This window comes from Erithacus rubecula (assembly GCF_903797595.1).
Source record: "Erithacus rubecula genome assembly, chromosome: 20".
Classification (NCBI taxonomy): Eukaryota; Metazoa; Chordata; class Aves; order Passeriformes; family Muscicapidae; genus Erithacus; species Erithacus rubecula.
Genome location: NC_136672.1, coordinates 3,706,080 through 3,718,203, shown reverse-complemented (window position 1 = coordinate 3,718,203; position 12,124 = coordinate 3,706,080). Strand labels below are relative to the sequence as shown.

The window sequence follows — 12,124 nt, the reverse complement described above, 5'->3', positions numbered from 1 at the left end:
TGCTCAGCTCATCTGTTCTTGCCCTCTTTCCTCCCCAAACTCCTTGCCACAGTCCCACCACGTGTCCCTCCAACACCCTGCCACATCCCAAGGCCATTGAAGCTCAGAGCTGCCATTGCCCACTCTGGGTGCAGTGTCCCAGGTGTCCCCCCTCAGACCCTCCTGGCAAAGAGTCACTCCTTTGGGACAGGACTCACCTCACCTGACATCAGACACACCCAAACAGTCACCCCTCCCAGAAGAGGGGACTGTGACAGCTCAAACACATTGACCTTCAGCTCCTTCATTTCTCTTCCCACCTCTGAGGGTTTGTGGTCTTGGTTTTAACTGGGCCCAGCTGAGCTTTCCCCTAGCAGTTCAGAGGAGCTGAGCTGTGCAAGTGCAGGGAAAAGCACAGAGCTCAAACCCAGAGACTCACTGGGATGGGGAGCAGCAAGAGCCAGCAGCAGCAAACCCAAGGGCAGGAGGTGGGGAGAGTCCATGGGGCTCTTTGGGGGCTCAGGTCCAGCAGGGCTGGGGCTCTCCAGATCCTCCACAGTGCCAGGCCAGGCTCAGCAGCCTCCTCCCTCAGTCTTCTCCCTGTGGGCAATGACAGGCAGTGCTCAGCACCCAGTGTCTGTGCTCTCTTGGTGCAGACACAGAGATCACAGCTGGCAGAGCAAATGTCAGAGAGCTGCTGCAGCCCAGGCACGGCCATGGGAGCCAGGCAGAGCAGCCTCACACTGCTCAGCTGCTCCTGCACCCTGCCAGGGCTGCTGCCAGGGCCACACTCACAGCCTGTGCACCTCTGCCTCAGCCACAGCCAAAGACACACCAGGACCTTCTGCAGGGAGGGGAAATCCCTCCTGAGCCTGCTGGGCAGCAGGCCCTGTGCCCACGTCCTCCAGGCACCTCCAGGCACTGGCCCTGCACACACCCCTCAGTGGGAGCAGCAAATCACACCTGCATTTGCTGTCACTGCCAAAACACAACAGAATACTAACTGAGGAACATGGATTGTGCTGAATGAATGTTTTTCTTGGCCTAAGGTGAAATATTTATTGTCACATCAAATTCTATTTTTAATTTAGGTGATCTGATGGGAACTACCGGTTCAAGTCAAACGAACAAACAATAATTTTGTATTTCTTTTAGAGGCATCTTTGGATTTAGCCAGAAGTTAGTTTTCAATTATGTTTGTAGTCGTTTGTATCCACAGCTCCAAAAAGCCATTTCAGAGAGGCTAACCAGCAGGATACTGTGGATGAGATGAGAAATCTCTGCAAAAAATCATAATTTTGAAGTACACTTTGGCTTTCCTCCACCTGCTCTGGAAAAAATTTTCCACAGCAACCATTATAAAACATTGGCAACATTTTTTTACTGCCCACAGTACATTAAGTAGAATTAAGTGTTTTCTGAAGTTGAACTGGTTTAACTTCTATTTTAAAACCACTATCATTAATTACTAATGCTTCTTCTTTTGTTTCTGCTTTGTTTCATTCTAACCAAGAGCAATGAGGCTGAATTGTTCATTAGTCAGGTTGGACCTGGAGAAATGCATGGTCAGCTCAGATCTGGAGAAATGCATGCTCAGCTCCAGCTTGGGTGGCAGCTTCCCCTTGGAAAGGAGGAGAGATGCAGGGATTTCTCCTTCAGCCCTTCTAACAAATTCTCCCTTATTTGCAAACATGACAGGATGGCACTTTTGGAAAAGAAGATACTAACAAGATGTTAACACTGATAATTTCACTCCTGCCACAGACATTTCAGTGCCCATTTCTGAGTGTCTATTTCAAAACAAGAAAGCAAGAATTTGTAAGGGAACAGAGTAGAAGACAGGACCCTCTGAAGAAGATGACAGTACCTCAGAAGCTGTTTGTGTCCAAGGAAGCTTTCTTGCCTCTTCCATTTTCCCAGTGCCTGTGCAGCCTTTCCAAATCCCAGTTTATTCAGCTCCTCTTCCAGAGGGAATGCAGAAATCAATGGGATCTCCGAGGATAAAGTCACTTCACTTGCTCCTCCCACATTTACTATAACCCAACATCATAAGGAATTACAATTTTCACTTTCACCTCTGGAGTCTGAGTCAGCAGTGCCACAGAACAATGCAAACAATATAAGTCACATCAATGAACATCTGCAGTTGTAAAGCATGGAAAAAAACAATCACATTCCCAAAATCTTCACAGGAACCTGTTTGGAAGTACCTGGCAGTCACCCTGTCCCCCAGGTACTGCAGCAGTCATGTGAAGTGACTGGGTTTGGGATCTGCTCCCCAGTCAGCACTACCTGCCCATGCAAGGGCTCCCAGGATCTGTAAGCACAGGGACAGATGAGGACAGGATCTGCTGTTTTATTCTCTCTATTTTTAGGTGGGGTCTCCTGGAGTGGCAAGGAGGCAAATCAAACTATCAAAGCAGATTTTAACTCTCAGCAAATGCAGCACAAGTAACAACAGGGAAATTATCTGGAGAGTGCCTCACCCTCTCCTTTCCCTTCTTCCCTTACACTCCATATCTCATCACAGAGCCATAAGATTCCTTTGCCATGACATGGCCTCTACCTTTGCCCTTGAAACACAGAAGAATTATTTTTTTATTGTCACCACTTGCAAGCTGTGCCCCAGCCAGTCACAAGCAGCAGTCCCAGTCCTGGGCTTGCCATAAACTGTAGTTGGATCTAAAAATAGCAATGTTTCCTCCCACTCCACAAGTCCCCATTTCACCACACCACTCTCTTCCAGTCTTTTATCAGAGACTTCACAGGCAGCTTCTCTTCCAAACAAACCTGTGCCAGTCACAAGAACTGGGATTGCTGCAGATTGATGGGAATAAAAGCATTAATGGGAGCAGATATCCCATGGGCTGAGCTGCTGAGCTCACCCTGAGCTGACCCATCACTCACTGCACATTCCCTGCCATCTGAAACAACCTGGGACTCCTCCTGGAAAATCAACTTGCTCTTAGAGAAGGAAAACATGCCTGACAGGGCAGTCTCCAGCTCAATCATTTCCTTAAGGAACCAACAGAATCTCAGTGCTTGATGTCATCTCCGAGCACATGGCGCCAGAAATCCTCTGACGTGCAGATAAGGGAGAAAACACCAGTGCCACTCCCCTGTCACAGCAGGCACCAGGGCTGTGACAGTGACAGGAGTCATGCAACTCCAGTCCAAGGTCCCTCAGCACAGCACCCCATGTAGAAGACAACAGCCCTTGCCCCACGAATCCACACCTGCCCTGTTTCTCTGGGGCATCACCTGCTGATCCTGGCTCTTCACTGCAAATGCTCTCAAAGCACAGCCAGGAACTGGGGAAAGGCAATGCACTGCACTCCCTGTGGGAGAGCTGAACCCCTGCTCTTGCAGAACAAGGAGGGAGCCCTGTGCAGGCACTGCTGCACCCCAGCCCCATCCCAGGGATCTCCTCAGGGAAACTGGCAGTGCCTGTGCTGGTGCTGGCAGAGCTCTCTGCATCTTTGGCTGCTCTGAGCAAGAGCAGAGCCTTGGCAGCTGGGAGGGGCTCAGCAGAACCCCTGAACTCACTGCACAGGAATCCAGGAATTCATGGAAACAGCAATGGTGATTTACTAACTCCACATCTTTGCCAAAGGGACCACCGAGAAAAAAAATAGTTAATTAAATGTTCATTTTCTGAAGCATTAATTGAGCAAGTTGTTGGAGCCTCCTTCCCAAGCACTGACAGACGTTCTCTTGACTGTTCACTTGTTTCACCTAAGAATAAGAAATGCGATTGAAATGGGATGTGCTGGTTTCACATGGAGGAAGGGCAGGGAGCCGCCTGAGGGACGAGCACAGGGCCCAGAGACAGGGGGGCTGTCCCCTCTTTGGGAGCTTCCTCTGTGGGCTGAGGGGACCAACCAGAGAGCTGATTTAGCAGCTGACAAACTAAGTAACCAATGAAAAAGTTATTTCGCTTCCATAAATCACATTGGAAAAGTTAATTTGGGCTCTTTTGAGTTCCAGCCTCCACAGAGGTGAGGTGGGCTCTGGCCGGGGCCTCGGCCCCAGCTTGGCAGGGCCCCAGATCAGCCCCTAGCCCCAGTTCAGCCCCACAGCTTGAGCTCAAACCCCGGCCCCCAGACCCAGCTCAGCTCCCCAGGTCGAGCTCAACCCCCAGCCCCAGCTCAGCCCCTCATCTTGAGCTCGGCCCTCAGCCCCCAGTCCCCCGCCCCGGCCCCGGCCTGGCCCAGCTTTCTTCTCCATGCAGCACGGCCAGGCAGGGGATGGGGGAGCCATCAAAGCCCTCTCCCTTCCCACCTCTTCTGAGAGGAGAGACCCCAGCTGACCACGTGGCGTAAAGATATTCTAGATTTCCTGAGCTCCCCTGCATGAGAGGAATAAAGCAAAGAGTCTACTGAAGTCAGCCAAATGAAGATCAAGTTTCCAGATGGGAAGAGATTGAAGAGATGCCACTGATAAGTAGCTGAAAACCTTTTTTTGTGGACTATGAGGGGACTGTGACTACACTGAAATTCCTTTAAACTGTGAAAAATACTTGGGGAGGTTAAAGTGCTTGAGAAAAGGATCTTTTGCCTCAAGAGAATGGGGCTCTCTGTTTTGGGACTGGAAATACAGAAAGAGACATTTAATAAAAAAAAGAGATTAAGAGAAATTTGTCTTTCAGCAGCCTGCCCTTAAAAGTACCACAAGTGTGCAGCATAACCCAAAACACAGCTCTGAAGGGACTGTGGGGATGGGAGGAAATCATAATTTGCAAGTTTTCTTCCTCTGGGTTGACGCAGATTGTGAAAGTGAAGACACCCGCCTAAACCTAAACAAAAAAAAAAAAGAAATTTTTCTGTCTAAAATGAACTGAAATGATTATTTAAGTAGATAACTGACTGAAGTGTTTTCTGTATCTTGCTGTCAAGAAATGTGGAAGATGAGGGAGGAGGGAATAATCTGAAAATTTTATTCTGACTTTTTTTGGTGTTATTAATAAATTTCTTCTTATACCCTTTTAAGTTTTAAGCCTGCCTTGTTTCTGCTATTAAATCCTATCTCTAAAAGAAATTAAATATATTCAAATTGGCAAACCCAAGTCAAACCCTGACATGGGAATATCAGAGTTCCTCATGGCATATCCATATCAAAGTACTTTTCAAAACCAACTCCTCCACCAACAGAACCACTCTGTAAGGCTGCACCTCAGTCTCCCTCTGTTGGACATGTCATTTCTTGGCTGCCCTAGCACCTGTAGTGCCTTTCATGCCCATTGACCTGAGCAACTCAGCACCCTCCTAAGCTTCAAAGGCCTTGGCAAAAAGGGGCTACTGTCACTCAAAAAGAAAGTTTAGTTCTCTCTGTAAATTCCCAGGATGATCCTATTGGTTCTCAAAACACAAACCTCACTACAATTGCGCTGGTAATTGGAGCTGGTGTCAGATCTAAATTAGGAATGCAAAGATAAGAAAAAGTGGCAGAGAATAGAAGAAAATACACTTTCTTCTTCTTTTTTATTTTTTATTTTTTTAAGAAACATTTAATATTACCAGGGAAGTGTATAAGACAGATTTATTGGAAGAGGTCTGCAGAAGGTGTAAGTCCAGTCTATACTGAGAAACAAAGGTATACAAATGTATAACGAGATCCTGGGAGTTCTCAATATTCAAAGAATAATATCAAATAATCTCCAATATCCAAAGAAACTAAACAAGAAGTACTTGTGCAATGAATAGTGAGGAGCAGATGGATCAAATGACAAACATCTACTCAAAGTGTTTGAGATCTCTTAAAACATCACCAGCAAGAGGATCAGTACAATCCAGATTTGATATTAAGCACCAGCACAACAGTGTTTGCCAGCAAGGTTCACTCTACTTCTGACTTGATGGTTAAGACTGATTAAAGAAAAAACAAGCAACAAACAAAATCCAGTAAATCAAAGCAGAAATGAACAGAGAACCGTGTGTGTGTTTGGCTGCATGTGACAAAAGGACAGTGAGGGCAAGGATAAAAAGGAATATGACGTAAAACCTTAATGCTGAACATTAACAGAAATTATACCTTCAATATAACCATTTAGTAAAGAAATAACACTTAAAATCATTTAACCTAGCATATATGATACAGTTTAATAATTTAGCAGTATAATACCTCTTAACCACACTTGTATTAAACTTACTTAGAGGCCTAACTTGCTCAGATACCTCAGTGTTTGGGTTTGAAAGACAGCTGTCTGCTAAGAAAGGCAGAAGCCTCTCTGTGAAATGGAAAATGTAAACCCCCTCCCTCCAAATTATTATATTTTTTAAATTAAGGGGCTCTCAGGCAAAGATATGGGAATTAGGAAGAACAATTATTTACTAGGAAAAAATCAAAATAGAAATGCAGTATTACAAAGAACAATCCCAAAACACTGCCAGAGTCAGAATCCAAGCTGACACAGTCAGTCAGGGTGTTGGCACAGTCCCATTCAATGGTGGCTGCATCCTCCAGCAGTGCCAGATGTGGTTCAGCTGGAGCAGTGCTCCTGGAGAAGGTGCAGTTTCCTCTGAAGGTCCAGGGATGATGTGGAAAGGTCTGGCTTTCCTCTGGAATCCAGTGGAAAAGGCTGTTTTACTGTTCCAAATCTCAGGTTTTATCTATGTAGGAAAAGCTTGGCTCCTCCCCTGGCTGGAGCATCTGCCATGGGATGATGTAATTTATCAGTCATACAGTGGGACTCAATGGCCCAGCAGCAGATATCTTCCTGGAGGGAGGGTGGGCTGTGGAAAAGATAAAGATCACTGCCCCACCTGATTTTAACAGATGGTGATACGATATAAACTTTGAATCAACTTCTGTATTGCAACCCAAGACACTCAGGTACTCAAACATCAAAGAGAGCAGCATTTCTCCTATGCCAAAGCATCAGCACACAGACATAAAGGGCCAGAGCAAGGTGCCTGTGAGAAATTCCCCTTTTTTATCCTATGCAAAAGATCTCCCCCTCCTCCTTGCCTCCTCAGAGTGCAGACTGACTGCCAAAAAAGGCTGTAGTGTAATTGCTCCAGCCACATCTCAGGTCATCTGTTCCCAGAGTGTGACCCACTCTCGGCATGGGGCTATTCTGGCAAAGTGAGTGCAGCTCTGGCTGATGTGTCAGTTGGCGCCCAACATTGGGGCCATGGTGAGCAGACTCCATGCATGAACTGTAGATTATAATCCAAAAAAACTTTGGCCATCAGCTGCCTCTGAGTGCAGTCGACCGGCTTTGTCAGGCAGCTCTTTTGGGGGGAGGAATTAATGACCTCTGGCACCCGAGGAACACTTTCCTGAAGGAGGATTTTTGCTGCAGCCCCTGTCCAGGGACCAGAAAGAAGAGTGACAACCCCCAAATTGGGCTGAGGGTGCTCCAAGTAGAGGGAACAGTGCATTGCCCCTGCAGGACAGGCCCACAAACCTACAGGCCATGAGAGTTGGCTGCAGAATACTCTCTGTCCCTTAAATTGGCCATGGACTCTTATCTTCAATTTGTTGTTTGTTTATGCGGCAGTGGAGGGAGGATTTTGTTGTGCCAATGGGTGCAAAACTGTCAGCAGAGCAGAGGGGAATTTATTTCCTAATTGTGGATATCTTGGAGGATGGGAATAGAAAGTTTTCACAGTGGTTGTTGTCCTGGTTTGAAAGGACAGGTGTCTGCAAGTAAGGGCAGAAGTTTCCCTGTGAAACAGAGATTTTGGTTCCACTCCCCCCAAGTATTATAATCGTTTGAATCAAGGACTCTGAAGCAGAGAAAAGGGGGTGGGAATAACAGCTCTTTTACTAATATATCTAACCGTACAAGCAGAAAACAACAGCAGTTGTTAAAATTGCTCACAGAACAGAATAGATAACTCGGTGTCAGTCCTTTTAGATGGAAGCACGCTGTCTCTGTGCTTAGTCCCAGTTCGGATCTGTCGAGGGGCAGGGTTGGGGGGCGCAGAAGGGAGGGGGTGGCAGCGGCCACGTCGGTCTCAGATGGGAACGGGCTGGAGCGGCGGCTCCTCACTCACCGGGTGTGTCCGGGTGATCAGCTGTGTCCGCAGAGGCAGGAGGCTGGAACGGGGCAGATGCAGGGCAGGTGATCACAAAGGGTCTGGCTCTGCTGTGCTCCGGCCGCGTGGGCTGAAGATCCGGGCGTCCTCATCCAAGCTCGCCGAAAACACGAGTGCCCTCCCGGAAGCCTCAGAGGCCCCTCCTAGAGCCAGGACAATTGACCCCTTTTGTCTAGACTCATCAGAGACCCTGGGTGTAACCCTGCCAGCTCCATTGGCATGATAATGGGAAAACTTCTTTCAATTGACACAGTAGTAGAAAAACACTCAACCCCCAACAGTTGTTAAAACAGTTTGTTCCATGGTTTTTCCTCTGCTTCCCAAGGGTATCGCCAAGGAAATACCAACCATTCCTGTTTGGGACATAGTTGGAAGAAAATTAACAGAGTTAACAAATAAAAAGGATGCCTGAATTGCTGAATTCTTCTCATTATTTATGCTAATACAGTCCGTATTATTTGAGGAATGGTAAGTAGAGGAAAAGCTTGAACTAAGGCCCCCAGCTCCCCCACCCCTGATCCAAAACCCTGGTCTCCTGCACCAGGAGGTCTGTGTGAGGCAAATCAGAATTTGCGCAGGAGAGCGACTGCTCCTCCCAATCCCTTCTTATCCACTGACCCCACCCCTGCCCATGTCCTTCCCCTCCTTCTCCTCCCTGTCCCCAAACTCCACCTCTCCACATTCCTCCCCTTCCCTTCCACCAGCTCCTCCTCCCATTTTCATGACATCATCTCTTTCCATGATGTCACCTGTAAACAGCACCTCATCTTCCAGTTGTTGTCCCGCCCCCAACTCTCAACTTCATCATCGACACCTGCACTAAGAGAGCCACCATCCCAGAGCCTCAAGGAAAATGAGACAAAGTAGAGAGAACAGCTGCTGCTGCTTCTCAAAAAATACACCAACAGCCTTTCCAGTGTTTTAACTGTGGGTGGGAAGGACACATAGCAAAAGTTTGCCCAAAAATACAACTACTGCAAAATAAACCAGTAAAATCACAGGGGGGAGGGGGACACAACCACTTCCAAAAAACCAGACAGGGAGCACAGGCCTGCTTTGTGTGCAGAAAGAAATGAAGCAGGTCAGAATTGGGACCCAGTGAGAGTTTGGAAGCCACAAGACCTTTTTAAGCTAGTCATGAAACATACACTTCAATACAAACCATTGGAGAGTCGTGCCAGCTGCCCCACTCAACAAGGAGTTATTTGCAGGACTGGACTGTAAGTATGTTGTTATCAGGGACACTAAGTAAGATTGAAATCTCTCTATCAATCATAACATCAGAGCCAGAGGCACTCGTTCTCATGGTGTGTTGCGTCCACTCACCTTTCTTTATGCCAGAGGGCCAAATCATTGCCCAGGCATTTCCGATGCCAAATGAACTGCCAGTGGATGATTCTTCACCAGATGTCTACTGAGCAGAAGTCCTTGGAGAAGACAAGCATTGGATAGAGTGTGGGTCCAGCGAGGTGAAGATTAACTTCACCTTAGTGCAGTGCTGGACACAGGCAGATGTGATGCTCATCCCCACCACCAGATGGCGATCACACTGGGAATTGCAACCCATGACAGGTAAAGTACAGGGCATTGGGGGTACCTGAGCAGCCAAACGATCTAAGAACATTGTCCCAGTTGAAGGGCCGGATGGGCAATTGCCAGTTTGCACCCATTCATATAAGGCTGACTTGTGAGGGAGAGACGTCCTTTCCAAATAGGGAGTGAAAATTGCAATCCCGAAAACCTCTTGGGATCCTTTGTAGTGGACGATGATGTGCACCCTGCCTAGAAGCTGACTGAAAAACTGACCACCTAGTCTGGGTAAGTCAGTGGCTGTTGAATAAACAAAAATTGAAGGGGCTGCATGAACTTGTGGAGGAACGGTTAGCAAAAGGCAACCACTAGCCTTTGGAATTCCCTGGTCTTTGTTATCAGGGCCTGATTCTCCAGTGGGGCCAGGGTCAGAAGGATCCACTTTTAATTATAGAGTGGGTATTCCTCAGTCACTGGCAGTCCAAAAGCATCACCAAGGCCACAAGAGTTGATGGCTCAATTGACTCGGAAGGACAGGGCAAGAATATGAGAACTGGCAGGGTGTGACTTCACATGCATCCATCTACCACTTACCCAAACTTCAGGTAAGTTGACTAAAGACGTTCTAGAGCAGTAGCTTTGGGAAAATGAGACACCCCAATTTGCTCTAGATAACTACCGAGGATAAATTTCAATTCACAATCCTGGGCATAAATCATTTAATTTGGCATTCAAATTAGTCCCCAAGGAAAGCACAAAGTCGGAAGTGACTCAGTGCTCTGACAGTTTTCACAGATGCATCTGAAGCATCATCCCACAAGTCAGTGATGACCTGGATCCTCAAACTCAGCAATGGGAGACAGATGCTACAGAAGTTGGGGGCTCCCCTTAAATTGCTGAGTTAGTCACAGTCATCAGAGCCTTCAAGAGGTTTTATGAACCTTTTAATTTAGTTACCATTCAGCTTGTGTAGCAGGGGTAGTATCTAGAGCTGAGAATGCTGTTTTAAAGGAAGTCTCTATTCCCAACCTCTTTTGATTGATCTTGAGATTAATTTATCTTGTTTCCCACCAAGAGCAACCTTTCTAGGTAATATATGTGAGATCACACACTGACCTGCCAGGTTTCATCGTGGAGGGGAACAGATAAGCAGATGCCCTGGCCACCCTGACTGAGATGTTCAACCTTCCAGACATCTTTCAGCAGGAAAAGTTGAGCCATCAACAATTCCATCAAAATGTACCTGGCCTTGTATACCCATTCCATCTCACGCAGGATCAGGCCAAAGCCATCCTAGCTACATCTCCTAGTTTCCAAAGGTACACAGCAACAATCTTGAGTGCCAGTGTAAATCCAAGAGGCCTCAACAGCTGTGAGGTGTGGCAAATGGATGTGACTCATGTCCCACAGTTCAGCAGAATGAAGTATGTCCATGTTTCAGTAGATACTTTCTTCAGAGCCATCTATGCTTCTGCCCACACAGGGGAGAAGGCCACAGATGCACAAAAACACCTAGTGCAAGCCTTCTATGTGTTGGGAATCCCTAAAGGAATTAGGAGATAATGGTCCCATATATACCTCCAAGGCATTCGAGAGTTCTTGAAGAAATGGGGAGTGAAATATAAAACAGGCATCCCCCAGTCCCCCCCAGGTCAAGCCATCATTGAGTGAATACATCAGTCACTCAAGAGAGTCCTAGAGCAGCAGCAGAGAAATGCCACCAGCAATCCACCACAAATTAAGTTCTGTAAGGCCTTGTTTACCATAAATGTTTTAATTGTTCATTTGAACACTTAAACCTGTTGTCCAGCATTTCAACGATTAACACACAACTAAAATTGAAAGAACACCCCCCAGTTTTAGTAAAAAATTCTAGACAAGTACAGTAGAGGTCCCATTAAAGTCAATCACCTGGGGTTGCGTGTCCATGCCCTCCAGGTTGAGAATGGTCCCTCAAAAGTGGGTCAAGCCACACAGCCCCAAATCCATACCTCAGCAAAAGCTCAAAGTGAATTGAGCCAATTAGAATGCTGGGTTGCAAAAGAAGCAAATTTAACATCAGCCACTCTCAATGACATCCTAGTAGACGAGAAAAAAACAGAAAAGCAACCTTATAGAACTGTGCTGCTATCGACATTTGGCTTCTTGCACATGGCCATGGGTGTGAAGGCTTTGAAGATCTCTGTTTCCTTAATTTAACATCCAAAAGCAGAAGCGTCCACACTTCCACCAATAAAATGCAACACTTCATAAAACAAGAAATTGAGGACTGGCTCAGTTCCAACTTTAAATGTATGGGGACTAACAGGATGGTTAGCTTCAATCGTCAGGACAATTTTGTTGATTTTCTTAGTTGCATTTCTCATTCTAATTGTCTTTTCCATTCTAAAGAAGGTTGTCTTAAAGACTATCCAAGACACCATCTCTTCCACCAAAGAAATCAATCATGTAGTAGTATCCACACAGCAGTCCTGGTGGAGAAACGTGTAAGCCCAATCAGAATCTATTCCTCAACACCACAACTCTCCTTCTTAAATAGAAAACAAGGAGATGTTGCAGTGTGTTTCTAGTTA

General features: G+C 46.6%; 1 protein-coding gene across 1 annotated transcript in view; it reads right to left on the bottom strand.

Annotated features, from left to right (window-relative positions):
- Positions 1-12,124, bottom strand: part of LOC306810635 (T-cell antigen CD7-like) — a 67,029-nt gene that overhangs the window by 19,534 nt on the left and 35,371 nt on the right. Inside the window, exons 3-4 of the mRNA XM_079323456.1 lie at positions 1,847-1,940; positions 419-579 (exon numbers count right to left, since the gene is read on the bottom strand). Of these exons, the coding sequence (XP_079179582.1) occupies positions 419-482 (64 nt within the window). The 5' untranslated portion in view covers positions 483-579; positions 1,847-1,940. The remainder of the gene's footprint in view (positions 1-418; positions 580-1,846; positions 1,941-12,124) is intronic.